Source organism: Haliaeetus leucocephalus, unplaced genomic scaffold (assembly GCF_000737465.1).
Source record: "Haliaeetus leucocephalus isolate CR32 unplaced genomic scaffold, Haliaeetus_leucocephalus-4.0 Scaffold636, whole genome shotgun sequence".
In the NCBI taxonomy this organism is placed as follows: domain Eukaryota; kingdom Metazoa; phylum Chordata; class Aves; order Accipitriformes; family Accipitridae; genus Haliaeetus; species Haliaeetus leucocephalus.
Window position 1 is genome coordinate 4,341,886 of NW_010973072.1, and position 15,059 is coordinate 4,356,944.

The 15,059-nt window shown below is 39.8% G+C and overlaps 1 protein-coding gene across 1 annotated transcript in view; it reads right to left on the reverse strand.

Moving 5' to 3' along the window:
• GRIN2A (glutamate receptor, ionotropic, N-methyl D-aspartate 2A) overlaps positions 1-13,691 on the reverse strand; it is a 182,758-nt gene extending 169,067 nt beyond the window's left edge. Inside the window, exon 1 of the mRNA XM_010578444.1 lies at positions 13,273-13,691. Within this exon, the coding sequence (XP_010576746.1) occupies positions 13,273-13,677 (405 nt within the window). The 5' untranslated portion in view covers positions 13,678-13,691. The remainder of the gene's footprint in view (positions 1-13,272) is intronic.
• Positions 13,692-15,059: the final 1,368 nt, after the last annotated feature.

Sequence of the window (15,059 nt, forward strand, 5' to 3'; positions counted from 1 at the left end):
ATACACCACCATCTGAGCTGAATCAGAAAAGCTGTTTTAATAACAGAGTTTATAACTGGGTCAAACATGCAAATGAAACCTTAAAGTGACCTGGTAAGACAAAAATCTAATTACCAAAATGAAGTTTAAATAGAATATCAAGTTTAACTTAAGTAAAACCAGGTAGCATGTCAACAAATCAATTTACGAGCAGTCCAGTAAGCCATTTGAAAAAGAGCACCCCAAGTACCATTATAACCCTTAAAGTACTGAATCATTCCTTTAACTAGAGACTGCTCTTCTAAGCAGAATATGCCTTAAATCTAATATGTTGCTTGGACTTTCCACCTCAGATATTATGAGGCTATGTCTGCATCTTTATGCCATTTATATAAAGAACATACTAAACCCCTTATTAGAAAGGCAAAAACTCCTCCATCTTCTCTTTACATTGCAGCATTCAAATCTTCAGGAAAAGCATTTAAGTAGGCATTAAAGGACTAAATATTTAAAGTATTTGCTTACTTTGCACTTGCTCCTAGTCCTTTACTTCACAATGAAATCAATCATGCCGCAGCCAGGATCCCACAAGCAGGATTTTTGCTTTCCATGTGGGACTCGTACCTGACCTGGATGCTATCTTTTCCTAGTAGAAGTATGCTCCTTGACATTTAGAAATGCCTTTGCTGACCTAGAGAACTGTTTTCCACATAAGTTATTTAAAACTAAGATTTTGCATGCCTATAACTTGCTTATCAGACAGTAAAAAAAGTAGCAGAATGTGCAAAATGTGCAAAGTTCATTCTTATCTTGGCTTAAGTTTTCCACTGCTTTCAGGCAGTGTCCACTGAGGTGTCCACTGCAGCTTAACAAATCAATAGGACTTATATTGGAATAAGGATTACCGAGCCGGACCGTTACATTTTATTATCGGATGAAATAACTCACTATTTCAAGATCTCCGCCTCGTACTGTGAAGAAGGTAAATCAGAAAACAGCTCTTCTCAAGCCAACAGTCATCTAATACAAGCAAGCACACTTAGAAAGAAAACAACTGAAGCAAGCACACAAAAAAGATTGGTAAGGCTTTCAATGACCATTAAAGGCACACGTGCTGCAGGTGACAGCTGGCTCCCATAAAAACTTCCCACATGTTCATTTAAATTTTAATTCAGAGCCCATGGGATGTGTTTTTATGAGAAATTGGGAATCTGAAAATATTTGTATATAGTGACAAGCTACTGAGCAACTGTTTAGGACGGTTTAAATTTGAAGATTTTTTTAATTATTTACACCTGTCCTAAGTCAGCTATTAAGTGCCATTTCACTTATTCACTGACCATTGGAAATATTCCAGTAATTCTTATGCTATAACAGTGCTGAATAGTAAAGAACAACAGGAAAGCCAAAGAGATTGTAGCCAGAAGCATGTATCCTGGAAAAGGTTAGAAAAGGAAGGCATGTGACACGACTTGTTAAATTGTTAAGGCTGGAAAAATGGCAGGATGAGTATATCTGGAAATGGCTGGGAAGATAATTTGTTGACTTTAGCCAACATGGGCAGGGAGTGGCAGTGGTGGAGTGTAAACTTGTATTTTTCCTTCCACAAGGGAGTTTGCCCTGCAAAGAACGTAAACTATCCTTGCCTGACACTTTCCAATACTCTATTCTCTGAAGACATTGCTTATTTTCAACCTCATGATACAACCAGTCATTTAGATTACGTCAACATTTATGTAATTCACGATCCATAACTTTGTTCTGTGCACATAACTACAATTTAAGTAAGTAAAGTAAGTGCCAGTAAACATGAGTCTCAGAATAGAATTTTGAAGCAACAGCAAAACACATTCAACATACAGGGGAGACTGCAGAATCAGCAAGCCACCTAACACTGTCGAAAGCAATTTATTTTCATATATTTTAACTAACAGTCTGTCCTGTCCCCGAGTATTCTGAAGCCAATTATAATTGAATTGAAAATCAATTATAAAAGGGAATCATAAATGTATTTTCAAATGTCAGTTCCTAAAAATCCAAGGTAGCAGGACACAGCAGCCAGCCAAGTGCATAGCAAAATAAAGGGAGGGGTTTATATTTAGGAAAGCCTATAGACTGGCCCTATCCCAGAGGTTATACTAAAGGAAAAAATAAAAGCAGTAGGGAAATTTTAAATGACATTAAAAGAGAAACATGCAGACTCCAATACATCAATTTCCAGATACTTAACTACAGCCTGAACTCCCTACATTGCACCAGGAAAAGCCAATGTCCCCCTATATGAGTACGTAAAGCTGGTCAACAAATGCAGAAGGAATCACTTAGGACAGGAGAAGAATTGCCCGAAATCCCAGGGCCAGGAACCCTGAAGAGATACTGAGATGGAAACTGTTCAGGGTTTCAAATATGGTTTTCTCATACTTCTTTCTTCACAAATAGATCACTAGCACCAGCAATTCCTATTGCTGGTTTATCACCAGCTCAGCTCTTCACCATTACCCTAGCTTACCTGGTTTAGTTTCCCATCCTTTCTCTATTTTCTGCTTATTAAACAGGCTTAGCTTAAAGTCATAACAGTTTTTACATTCTTCTTGGGATTCCAGAGAATTTTTATTTGCTTCAATTAATCTTATTTTAGCACGACTATCATCTGCACTTTGTGTACACTGAAAGAGTCCCAGTACTCCTAACAGTAAGGGATACATGTTTTTAAGCCGAGAGGTATATTCTCTCCTAGCCAACCTTGCTTCTGCCAGAAGTGAACTAAGGTAATAAATGGGGGGGGGGGAAATCCAAACCACCCTAACTCTAACACTAGGGTGACAGCCAAGTATAAAGTAGAATAGCAAATAGATGGGATGCAGATGAAGACAGCATAACAGGAGGGTGTTTGGAGGCAGCTGTTTGGTGGAAAGAGATTTGCATATAGAATGGACTGGATAAGAAATACACAGTCTAAGAGCAAACGAAGGAAGCAAATGGTTTTTTACAACTTCTATACCAGTTTGCTGTTACATAGTTAAGTGATAGAGCTTAATGTTTTGCATGCTGAGCATTGGAGTCATCCACAACATCTTTCACTAGAAAACAGATTCCACAACAGAAAATTTCAGCCTTTTTGCAGATAACAATAGTCAAAATGCAGATGGAGAAACGAGAGGAGAGGATGGCAAACAGATCAAAATGAAACAAAGGAGAGGGTTAGCTTATTTACTACAAATATAATGTGACTATTGAAGATAAACCAGACCATCCTAAATAGTACTTGACTAGAATACAGAGACACTTTCCAAAGTTTTTGCATCTGTTTTCTTATGATGAATTCACAAGCCTTATCTCATCCCAATTAGGTACTTCATATAGCTCTGATGCCTCTGCCAACACAATTTACCCAGAACTCTTAATTAGCCTCACACACAAAAAATAACATGTAATTTGTCTGGCAGTTATATGTTTCTGTACCTTCTAAAAGCAACTCATTGTAGGAATGTTGCACACTTAGAACAGATTACCTTAATTCTATTTTCTGTTTATTCAATTATAACTTTCGTTCCTAATTGTATTGTAAATTGTGTTGGGCTGGAAGGTGGCTATAAAATCCCTGCTCTTTCCTGTTTCATAGTGGTTCTATGTGTGCAGTGTGTTTCCACTAGACACAAACTCAATGTAGTGATTAGACTACAGTAGACTGCAAAGCAGTCCTATTGTTAATTCTAGTCACGTGGAGAGACAAGTTGGTCAGCACAAACAGACAAAACTTTGTATCAACAAAATCACAGGCAGAAATCTTGAACCAAAAGTTAGGACACTTAAAAAGAAAAGAAAAAACACTGTCAAGAAAAGGAAACAAAAGGAAAAGATAAGCAGCTTCCCACCCAGCAATCCCTTGAATGAAACAGGTTTATAGAAATATCTTGCTCTGAGATGCACAAAAGGCAAGCTATAAATAGTTATGCACACTGAGCAGAGGCCGTGGAGCAAGACCAGCACTGGTGTTCTCAGTCATGCTGCAGCAGGTAACTTGTGACAAGTAAACAGTCCAGCCTATCTTCATTAAAAGCCTCAAAGGAAATTACTTTCCCAAACCTATGATGGAGATAGAAAGCCTAAAACACTGACTGAAGAGTCATCTGGTAATGAAGCACCTCCCCAAGAGAGCTTACTCAAAACCTAAATAACAGGATACATAATTTTAAAGTTGAAAGGTGCATGGTCTCTATCTGAAAAAAATCTACTTTATCCAGGCTACTCAAAGATGGGTGTATGTGATCCTACTGGGAGATTACACTACTGTCAGCCAATTCAGCACGCCAAACCACAATTACTTGTAGGCTCCATCCTGAGGAGTAGGAAAATCAATGTACTTGAAGAAAAATATTAAAAGCATGAAGATGACAACCTTTCATTCTCTCACCATTCCTCTCCATCTTCAGCAAGGGAATCTGGCAGAAAGCAGGGAGAAGAACCTGCATGTATACCAAAACCAACAGACCTAGCTTTCTCAGACCTGATCACGCCTAAATATGAAACAAAAGATGACTTCCAAAAGAAATGGAAGTCATTTTGGAGCTGTATGCAGAACATCAGTGTTTTAATCAAATCTCATCCACAGCCCTCCAATGGGCCACTTAGTGTATTACAACCAAAAGGGACTGCACTCTAGCTTTGAATTCGTCCCTGTCCAAATACAGGTTAATCTTGCTAAGCATTCTCTGTTCTATAAATGTACAATCAAATGGAGATGTTTCACTGTTGCCCATGGCTCTAGAAGTTTAGGACCAGCTTATGACCTCAGATATGTTGCTGGATTTCCTAGATCGGTTTTAGTGCAGTCTCTGTGGCAGAGGAGATTAGGGGAGTAGGAACGGATTAAACAAACTGTCTAGAGATATAAATTTATGACTTGTTTCTTTAATCTGCATGTAAAGCTTAAAGAGTCAGTATTCAAACAAAACCTTAGTCACAAATTTGGACTAGAAACTGTTGCTTTTTCAAGAGGTTTAAATCAATCACAGACATTGATCAGGGAACCCTGTGTACCCCTCGGCCCACCCCAGTAGGCAATAATGCCTCATGCCTGAGTCCCAGAAGGCACAGACCTTTCTCCAGAGGAATTTTGCTCTTCCCTAAATAAGAGATAAGTTGTACAACTGGGACTTCCTTCTCTTTCTAAACACTCAGGCTTTTTGATCACTTAAGCTTCACGTGTATGGAAAGTACAGGGAAAATTGCTGTTGGGAAAGGTGAGATAATGTTAACTGCATACCACAAATTTACAGCTGCTGGACACCAAGTAACCTCCATCTGCAACTTGGAATACCATGTTTGCACATCAGGAAACAAGCTAGTTTTCCTGTTGGTTGTTCAGCTTTTGTACTACATTTCTTCTACACACTTTAATTTCTCTCCGAAGTATTCCCTTCTAACCAATCTTATTTCCAGTTCGGGTTTCACACAGAGCCTGTGAATCTCAACTTTTCTCTGACCCAATAAATCAAGTCTCAGGATAGAGGAAGATACATCACCACGGGCCTTCTAGCACAGCTTGTTTGAGTGCAAATACTCAAAAAGAAATGCTTGCCAGCTGCTACGCATTTACACAAGAGCACAAAAGCTTTTCCTAGAAACAATGGGGAGACCCAAGCATAATCCATGAGCAGCACTGTCTCTCTGGGGCCACAAGACCCCCAGCTAGGTCTCCATCTTGAGAAGCGGAGGGGCCCTCATCTGGAGGGTGAACACGCCGTGTAACTGGAGCTCTGCACTCAGGGAACTAAACCACGTCCGTTTTTACAAACTGTGCATCTAGCTTATGCACCTCAGTTGCAAGCACAGGGTTTTTCTCCTAAGGACATTAACTCTAAATCTAATATAAATAGCCAATGATGCTGCTATAGTTTATTTCAGTGAAGTACAGAAGAAAATATCTCAAGGATTTAAACAAACAATATGGTGACAGATGGTGTGGAGACAATCCAGGCTGGGCTCCCTCAGTAAAATCCACACAACTTCATAGCTCCAGGAAAGAGGGGAGGCAGAGGAGGAAGAGGAAGGGGGAGGAGGGAAGAGGGGGAGAAAAGCTGGCCAAGATGACCACAGATTTCTAACAAATAAAAACAGTTGTGGACTGCAAAGTTTCTCTGTTCTTCTATACACAGCTCTTTGTACCATCACCGATGTAGGCAGATCTACCCCAGATATCTTCCAAGCAAGTCCAAAAAAATTATAAAGAAATCCTTCAAATTAAATTGTTAGTCCAAGTAAGTGACAAATAAAACACACTATTAAACTGTCTATCCAAATCATCTAAGCGTCCTCTCAAAAATAATTAATAGATGAAACACGAAAAATGTGTTTGACATGATATCAAGGCCCTACTGTTCACTGTATAATTTTATTAGGATGAATATTTTCAGGTATGTTCTCTGGATATATTCTGATTGCCAGACATGTTTTATGTGCTTTATAATAGTCTATTATTACTTTGTAACTTAAAGGGAATAATTTGAGATTTTATATTTGAGAATGTCCTTGGGAAAAAATTCCAAAAATGCCACCAGGAATGTCTGCAAGCAGAAAATTATGTTGAAAGTCTGCTATGTTATAATTACCTACAGACAGGCGATAATTTGGAGAGATTGCATGGATGATCTACGACAGTGACCTACTAGCAGTTTTAAAATGTTGTTGGTCCAAACAAAGACACTTATGGATTTCTATATTCAAGAACTGTAAGAACAGACAGTTTGAAGAGAAAGCAAACAGTACCTTTGAGATGAAAGTCTATTGCCCTTACTGCAAATGACTAGATCCAAGTGAAGCCAAACATTCCTCCCTCCTAAATAAGAGTTGTTTATAGGATCCCACCCTGCACCCTGGGCTCAGCTGCAACCATGTCAAGTCAAGCAAGCTTAAAAAAAATAAGAACCTACCCACACCTGAGCTACATCAAAAATCAAGCCAGCTCTAGAAGACTTCAATTTCCTACAATCTGCTTATTAGTTACAGAAATTCCCAATCTCTTCCAAATTATCTTCCTTCTACTTAGGAAAATTGAATCAAATATTCCTCCCTTCAACTCCACAAGAGTGACAGTTCAAGTCTACTCTCATGGTATTCCAGGAAATCCTTCATGCTTTCCTTTGCTAAATTAAGAGGGAAGCTTTTGCATGGACAAGAGAATGAGGAATAATATAATCATCTCAGAAATAGCTAGGAAAATCCTTTAGAAAAGAAAAGAGAGAATGGGGCAGAGAAAGCAAGAAAGCAAGGCTCACATCATTAATATAACACTTCTCTGAGTTCTGAGACACAGCTCAAAGCAGTGAACACTGCAGCTCTCGCTGTTAAAGCTTTACTTTCTCATAGCGATGACAGTACAAGAATAGTAATGTAAACCTGCATGCTGTATCATAACCACCTCACGCTCCCAGACCACCGGCTCCTATTGAAGAAAAGCACGAGATATTGTATCCACTCACTTCATTCACCTCAGTAAGAAAGATTTCAAGCACATTTTTAACCATTTAATAACAGTGATTATGGCATGTGTGCGTAAAAGGTACGACCGCAGATTACGAGCCTAGTTCTAAAAATCTTTATGGATGTGCAAGGCAACTTTTTTTAAAAAATACGTATAGATTGACTTTTATGGATATGGTCAAGTAAACACAAATTTCCAAGAGAGGGTCAATGCTACATTTTTGTTGCAGTTCAAAATAAAAATGAGAATATCTGAAAGTTACACTTCCCAAAGCAGCATTAGTACAGCTAGAAGGAAAGAAAGTCAAATTCAACTGCTTCTTTAAAAGAGGCAGAAGGAATAGTGCAATGGAATAGTGCAAGCTACTATATCTAGACCTGAAACATCAGTTACGTGAATACAGATATTTTTTCACTAAAGCATTTATTCAAGTACAATTTAATCCTCCGGTCTTTTGCAGCACCAATCAAAGCTAAAGTTAATATCCTCAGGAGTATAGTGCCATACGCATGCTAATATCAGTTAACAGTAAGGGCAGGAAAGAAAAGTTACAAAATTTAGATTTAAGATTTTCTGTAAAAATACAGGACTGCTTTGACGAGCCAACTAGATGAGCTGGACAGAAATCTACATAACACATATGGAAGACATGCAAATTGATGGGCACACTCCATGAAGTATGATCTCCAGAAAAGATTCCACAATAAAAAACAAACCCAACACACCTCCCCACCACCATTCATCACAACAATTTTTAAAGCATAAGAATTGAAGTACGTTTATGCATAGTGCAAATGTGAAGTGTGGCTTTTGAACTTTTTTTTTTTTACTTTTTTTTTAATATGATCACTGTGCTATGAGGATACATGGCAAAGAAGTTGTAAGATGTGTAGAGGAACCTTAAGAGCAGCGTACAAAGTCATGAACAGATAAGGAAGTGTAAATTCTCAGTACCAGAGCCAGTAGTCTGGGTGTGCTCTGATCATAGTTACAAGGCTGGGCTTAGAGTTCTGGTTTGCACAAGTGCGGTACAGTTTTTGCATCTCAGGACTGAGGAAAAACAGAGCAATTCCAGCTATAATGAGCTGAAAATGACAGGTAACGCAAACATCTGTGAGTATTTCAGTAAAATACCTGAAAAATGTCCACCAAAAGAATGAACAAGATTTAAAAGTACAGTTCCACTCACTACTTATTCACAGTTAGGCGTCTTCACAAATACCCCAGCAGCACTATAGGGTGCGGGGGGCCTGGTGGAGCAGTGGAACACGAGTCAGCAGTGCACCCTTCTGGTGATAAAGCCTGACCAGGCTGCATTAGCCAGAGCACAGCCAGCTGCTTGAGGGAAGGGATTATTCCCCTCTTTGGTACTCGTGAGGCTGCGGTGGCAGTCCTCTGTCCAGTTTTGGGTTCCCCCACGCAAGACATCAATGTACCTGAGTGAGTCCAAAGGGCCGGAGTGCAGGAGGTGCAAGAAGAGGCTGAGGGAACTCTTTTCCGCAGAAAAGAGACAGGTAAGGACAGGTGTAATTGCAGCCTACAGCTACACAGAGACAGAGTTGGACTCGGAGACTCACAGCAAAAGAACAAGAGCCCGCGGTCACAGTACAGAGGGAAATTCTCATGAGATATAACAAAAATATTTGCACAGTGAGAAAGGTTAAGTACTGGAACAGATTGCCCAGAGAGGCTGTGGTATCTACATCCATAGAGCTATTCAAAACTTGACTGGATGATCTGATCTGACTTTGATGTTAGCTTGTCATTGAGGTAGGGCTGGGTTAAACAAGCTCCAGTGATCCCTTCCAACCTCAGTTGCTCTATGATTCTATGTTTACTATTTTGGAGGAGGGTGGGGGTAAAAAGGAAAGCTGAAGGTGGTGGTAGATGCAAAAGGGATTTTATACTAAACAATTAAGAGTGTTTATTGCCAATATTATCAGCAGAAAGAATAATGAAGAATGATAATTTAACCATATACAATACTTATTTTCTGGAAAAGCAAAGATCTATTTTGCATAACATTTCCAGAGCTGTTTCAAGAAGCATCGCTTTGTAATAGCCCTTTTGGAGAATTACCCTCACCTTTAATGCTGTTTGGTTATGCATTATAACTGTCAGTAGTTCCATGACAATAAAATGCTTCAAGCTATGTCTTTCAGAAAGATTTCTAATGAGAAGCTAGAAAGACTTAATTCTGCAATGCAAAAGCAGTATGGTTCAAAGACGCTAAGTATTCCTGGATGTATTTATAATACACAGGGGCTTTTTCCCCACTTGTGAAGGAAACAAATCTTTTATTATTGTCGCAGAACTAACCATGATGTTCTGCTTTAGAAAAGTATCACAGACACTATCCTTACAATGATAGCATGTGGTGAAACAAATGTAACTAATTTTAAAATCAAATGCTCAAGTCAGGAAACAGTTCCTAAGTAATGTTTGGTTTGAGATCCCTCAAATGTCAACAGACACAAGATGAATAAACAGCCAGTCTGTTTTCAGCATCCTCCAAGGGATGCTGATGCACAGCAGGTTGGCACAGATGCCCCAGACACAATTCTCATCTTGTTTCAGTAGACTATCCCACATCTGAGTATGTTTTAAGTCTGTGGCAGAATTGGGGACCAAAGCCAAGGAGCAGTTCGTTAGCAGGAGAGTTCCTGCCAACAGCAGGTGATAAAATCAGCTGGAGGCAGAGCATGTGGCACTGTCCAAAGGGTATCTCTACAGCACAGTTGGGATCAGGTAGGTACCATACATCCTTAAGTGTCACATTGGTTTATTGGTAGGGTTTTGACAGCAGATGTCAGGTGACGGCAGATCAGCTAGGTTCAGAAAATATTCCAGTTTTGTTGGCTTCACATGCCTGTCAATTTTCATAGTCTGTATCAAGCAATGTATCTCCTCAGCTGGTGCAGGCAAACTCTAACCAAACTGAAGCACAGTACAGCCAGCTGGGCCAATGGAGGAGGCAGTCTAAACTACGCACCGTTCACAGCAGATGTTCGCACGGGAACTCAGTACTTCAAAAGCTGTATGTCCTGCATTAATCACTGCATACTCCAAATGTGGGCATATCTCATATTTAGAAACCCAAACCAACTTTTTATTTTTTAAAGAGATGACTGTTCATGTGAGATTCACATTGACATAGTATTTATTAGCCATAGAGAATATGGTAAGCTTATCTACTCTGAGTCATTCCAGTAAAGTCTTTAGCGGTATAGAGCATTATAGATGATTTCTTTTTTCTGTGCCTTCAGTTTAGTTCACATTTAGGACAGTTAAGCAGCATATAACAACCACCTGGCACAGAATTCACTGAACTGTTGTGCCGCCTTTGTGTCAGCCATGCTCAGGAGACTACAAACAGGTACTACACACACACACTTTGAAGTGTTATCTAGAACACAGTACCAGCATAATGCCACAGAAGAGGAAAATATCTTCTAGAGCCACACAGTAAGGACATAAATGAAATGGCCATTAGCGTGCCAGAGAACCACATCTACAAGCAAGAGTGGGACCAAGCATCTTTTTTGCATACCCACCCATCTCAGTGTATGAGACAAAACAGAAGAATTTAAACACTGATCAAATTCACAATTTCGCCAACACCCAATGTGTTTCAGCTAAAATCCTGACACTGACTTGGAAGACAGATTTTACATTTGCAGTCCTTCTCCCTCAGACTTCATCTCCTCTGCCTTTATGACAGCACTGTGAATTTCACCTTCAACTCCCAGGAATTCATTCCTAAATAAATGGTTAATTGAGAGACATATGCAAGTCTCATTACTACGATGTTCCAAACTCAGTTCCAAGACATTGCACGTTGCAAAAGCCAAGTTAAAAATTAAGGCAATTTTAGTTACATGAGCAAACAATTCTTTCAGCCAATTCAAGCTACTGAAGACAGCTTGTTAGATTGCCTTAACACACAAAAGAACAATTTTGATTTCCCAAGTGGAAATCTTAGAAGCCACGTTTCAGCACAAAAATGTTTTATTAGCAAACTGTGATAACCCCTAAATTCAAAGACACTGATATATTAATGACAGTATTAGCATACAATGAAAATAGTATTAACTTACTGAGACAAGAAAAATACAATCTATTTCATTTTCTAGAGGCTCCTACATAAAAGTAAAAAATAGATCTGTATCAGTAACATCCTGCATCTGCTACCAAGCATGAAGTCGATTCCGTAAGGATTTCTGCCAGTGTTTCATCACTCAGGCCTGCCTGGGATCTTCAAATGTTCTTATGCTGGCATAGAAAGTTGAGTGAAACATGTACCAAATAAAATTCCTAAATATATATAAAGCCAGCTTTATAAAGATGGGTAAATCTGTACAGTAATTTAAAAGCACATGAAATAACTGCGTCTGTAACTTGGTCACTGCAATTACATTTAAGATAGTAGCATTGACTAGAATGATCTTTCCATATAAATCAAAATGTCAAAGCCATTGTTATAGAATCTCTGCTATAATTCAGCACTTACTGTCTTCCCCTTGTATGACATAAGTTTTAAAGGCAGGCAGGCCATTCCAAATACCAAGAGAGAGAGATCGCTTATCCCAGTGGAAAAAGTCTTTTCCAGAGGTGAAGTTTCAAAAGTTCACAGCTGATTCCTCAACTGTAACTAATCATTGCATCTTTCCTGCTTCTTTCCCCCCCCCTCAGGTTATGAAACAATGTATCTGGACCACTTCACTTTCAGATGGATTCGGAGAGCTCTTTAATATTCAAGTACTATGCAAAAGCCCCTTATAAAGAATAACAGTATTTAATGAATAAGAAACCCTAAAGGGTACAAATATCAGGAAATAAGTTACAATTAACATTGAAAAGCCTTGTGTGCTGGAAAACCAGTAAATTACTTCCCACAATTGAATTCCCTCTTCAGCTCTCCTTTTACGCCACGGTGGGAGCTCCTCTCAGACTCTCAGGCCAAGCAGCAGTCCATGCCAGAGAATTTAGTCCTGCGCGGTGCTAAGCACCTGTTTCAGAAACAGCAGTGATCACTTTACAAGATCAATGCTGCAGTGCCAGCAAGGATTTTTTTAAAATTGTTACAATGTCAAGCAACATGAGCTGGGTACGTGAGTCACTTTTGTCATTCCAGTCTCACGACAGATTACACAGAGATGTTTTCCAACAAAACAATTTGTCATTATCTCCAGAGTTCAGACAACCTCATTGTGGATTTTCATGAACTATAATAGGAAATTATAAGTATCTGGTTAGCAAAAATCTAATTTAATAAATACAGTGAATGCAAGAGCTGGTTCAAGTTTGCAGGACTACTTAATTTATAGACTGCAGTAGATCACAAGTCCAGCTTAATACAGTTGTCCTATTACTACTATTGTCCTCAAATACATTCAGGTCTATTGCATGCTTTTTCTTATAAGCACTGCAGAGTATCTCTTTATAATTTTAAATCTTAACCCTAAAATCATTTTATTGACCTACTATTTTGAGGTCGTTTTTACAGCCATATGTCATATTTGCTAGTAAAATTTCTAAACTGACCAGCATTCAGTGCGCTGGAGAGTAAAATTTCATTAAGACTCCTTTTACAATGGACAGAAAATTGAGTTTCAGGCATGAACCCCAAATATTTCAGAATATTTGATGAATGATCAATGGGGACACTGCTCCATATATTCTTTCTTTTTTAAAGTGCAGACATAAAATTAGAAGCACCTTTTTTTAACTGCTTGTAGTGATTATTGACAATAGAGACCAACACAGTGAAGTACATTAGACTAGCAAAAGCTTTTAATAAATTTTCCTACCTTATCTGCCATTATCATGGAGGCCCCACCATGAATTCCAAGAATTGGAATAGAAGTCTGAGATGAAATAAAATCCAAAATCTGAGCTACTGCCTCCTGATCAGTATCATCTCCAAAAACCACTCCATGGATCTTGGTGCCTGACATCAAGTCGCAAACATGCGTTATGATGCTCTTAGGGTCAGTCTGGTTCACCAGAAGGGTCACTACATTGACATCAACAGTCAGGTCTGCTGACATTTCCCTGGTCCAGAGAGCTCTGATGTCTCTCTCTGTGATATACTTGGTCCTTCCCAGAATCACTGCAATGTTCAGGATGGGATAACTTTTCTCTGCTCCACAAACAAGATCCAAAGGCGCCAGAAGAGCTTGGAGTACCAGGAGAGCACAGCCAATTTTCCTCATCTTTGCCAGCTTTATCCCCTGTAAAAGTGATCACATTGTATGAGAAAAACAACAGAGAGGAAAAAAATATATACTGTGTATCTCCAATGATGGTTTTAAACAGAAAGCTTCTGGACACAATGCAAACTTTAGCAGCTTTTTATAATACATTCTTCACCTTAGTTTCAATTCAAGCATCTCATATCCCCTCCGAAAGTTGGCTTGCCAGTGACAGTATTACAGCTGGTCTCCTGCAAGCAAGGCAAAAAATGTAGCACAAGTTCAGAGGAAAGACCCATTAAAATTCTTCCTGGATGGGCAACAAAATTAAAATGACTGACGTAATTTAAAAAAGACATTAGCATCCTTCTCTTTGACGTTGCCGTCCTAAAACAGGTAAAACACAGAAATCTATTTTCCTTTGTCCCAAATGTCTATTTAAAATTTAGTCACAGTCTAACGGGAAGAGGTGCTTTAGCTCAAAACGAGAGAAGCGAGCCAGGGGTCTGCTGGAAACCCCAGTCCATACACTCCATACATCTCACAGCATCCCAGAACCATGCTGGTTTATTTCTGAAGGTCTCTCCTAGACAGCTGCTGCTCAAGCACAGTCTACTGCATTTCTGGAACAGATTCAGAAGCACAATATTCTATCTTAATTCTTCTCCCTCCTCTTAACGCGGCATTCACTTGAGCATCTCAGAACTGCTGATCTCAGACACAAAGTTGTCACTGGTGTTGAAGGGGAGGGTGTTCCATAAATGAGCATCACTGCATTGGTTTACTTCATGTCTTCACTGAATCTCTGTAGGGGGCTGAATATAGACAGAGTAGGACGGGGAGAGAGATGAGCCATAGAAGTGATCTGAACTATCTGAAGGAGGGAGAAGAGGCAGAGCAGGTCTGACTCTGCAAGATCTCCGTTTCTGTGCCCCGAGGGATTTCCACCCCCATAACTGGCTCTCTGCTAGCTGCAAGAAGGGAGTCCCTGTGCCACATAAAGCCAAGCTTGTTGCAAAGCGTCACACAGAAAACACTAGCGAGGCTGTCCAATCAGGGGTGGCATTCTGCAGATCTCCCTTCTCGTCCCGCAAGCCCTATCTCCATCATCAATCGGAATCATCTGCTGCTGAAACGCACGCCAAGACAAGGGCTTGCTGTATCATCACCTCCTTTCGGGGCTGACGAGGGGATGAGCACTTGAGAGCCCGTTTAACTGCACCTGGGTGCCACTGTGCTTCCCAAGTCAGGGCACTGCGGGCCGGATTCCCACCGCTGCAGCACCGGGGGCAGCACGGAAAGCGGTAGGAATAAACAACCCCAGGTGCCCGCGGAAGCGAAGCCGCTTCGGCTTCCTCCAGCCCCCAGGAAATCACGGCTAGAATAACAAACAACGCGCACAC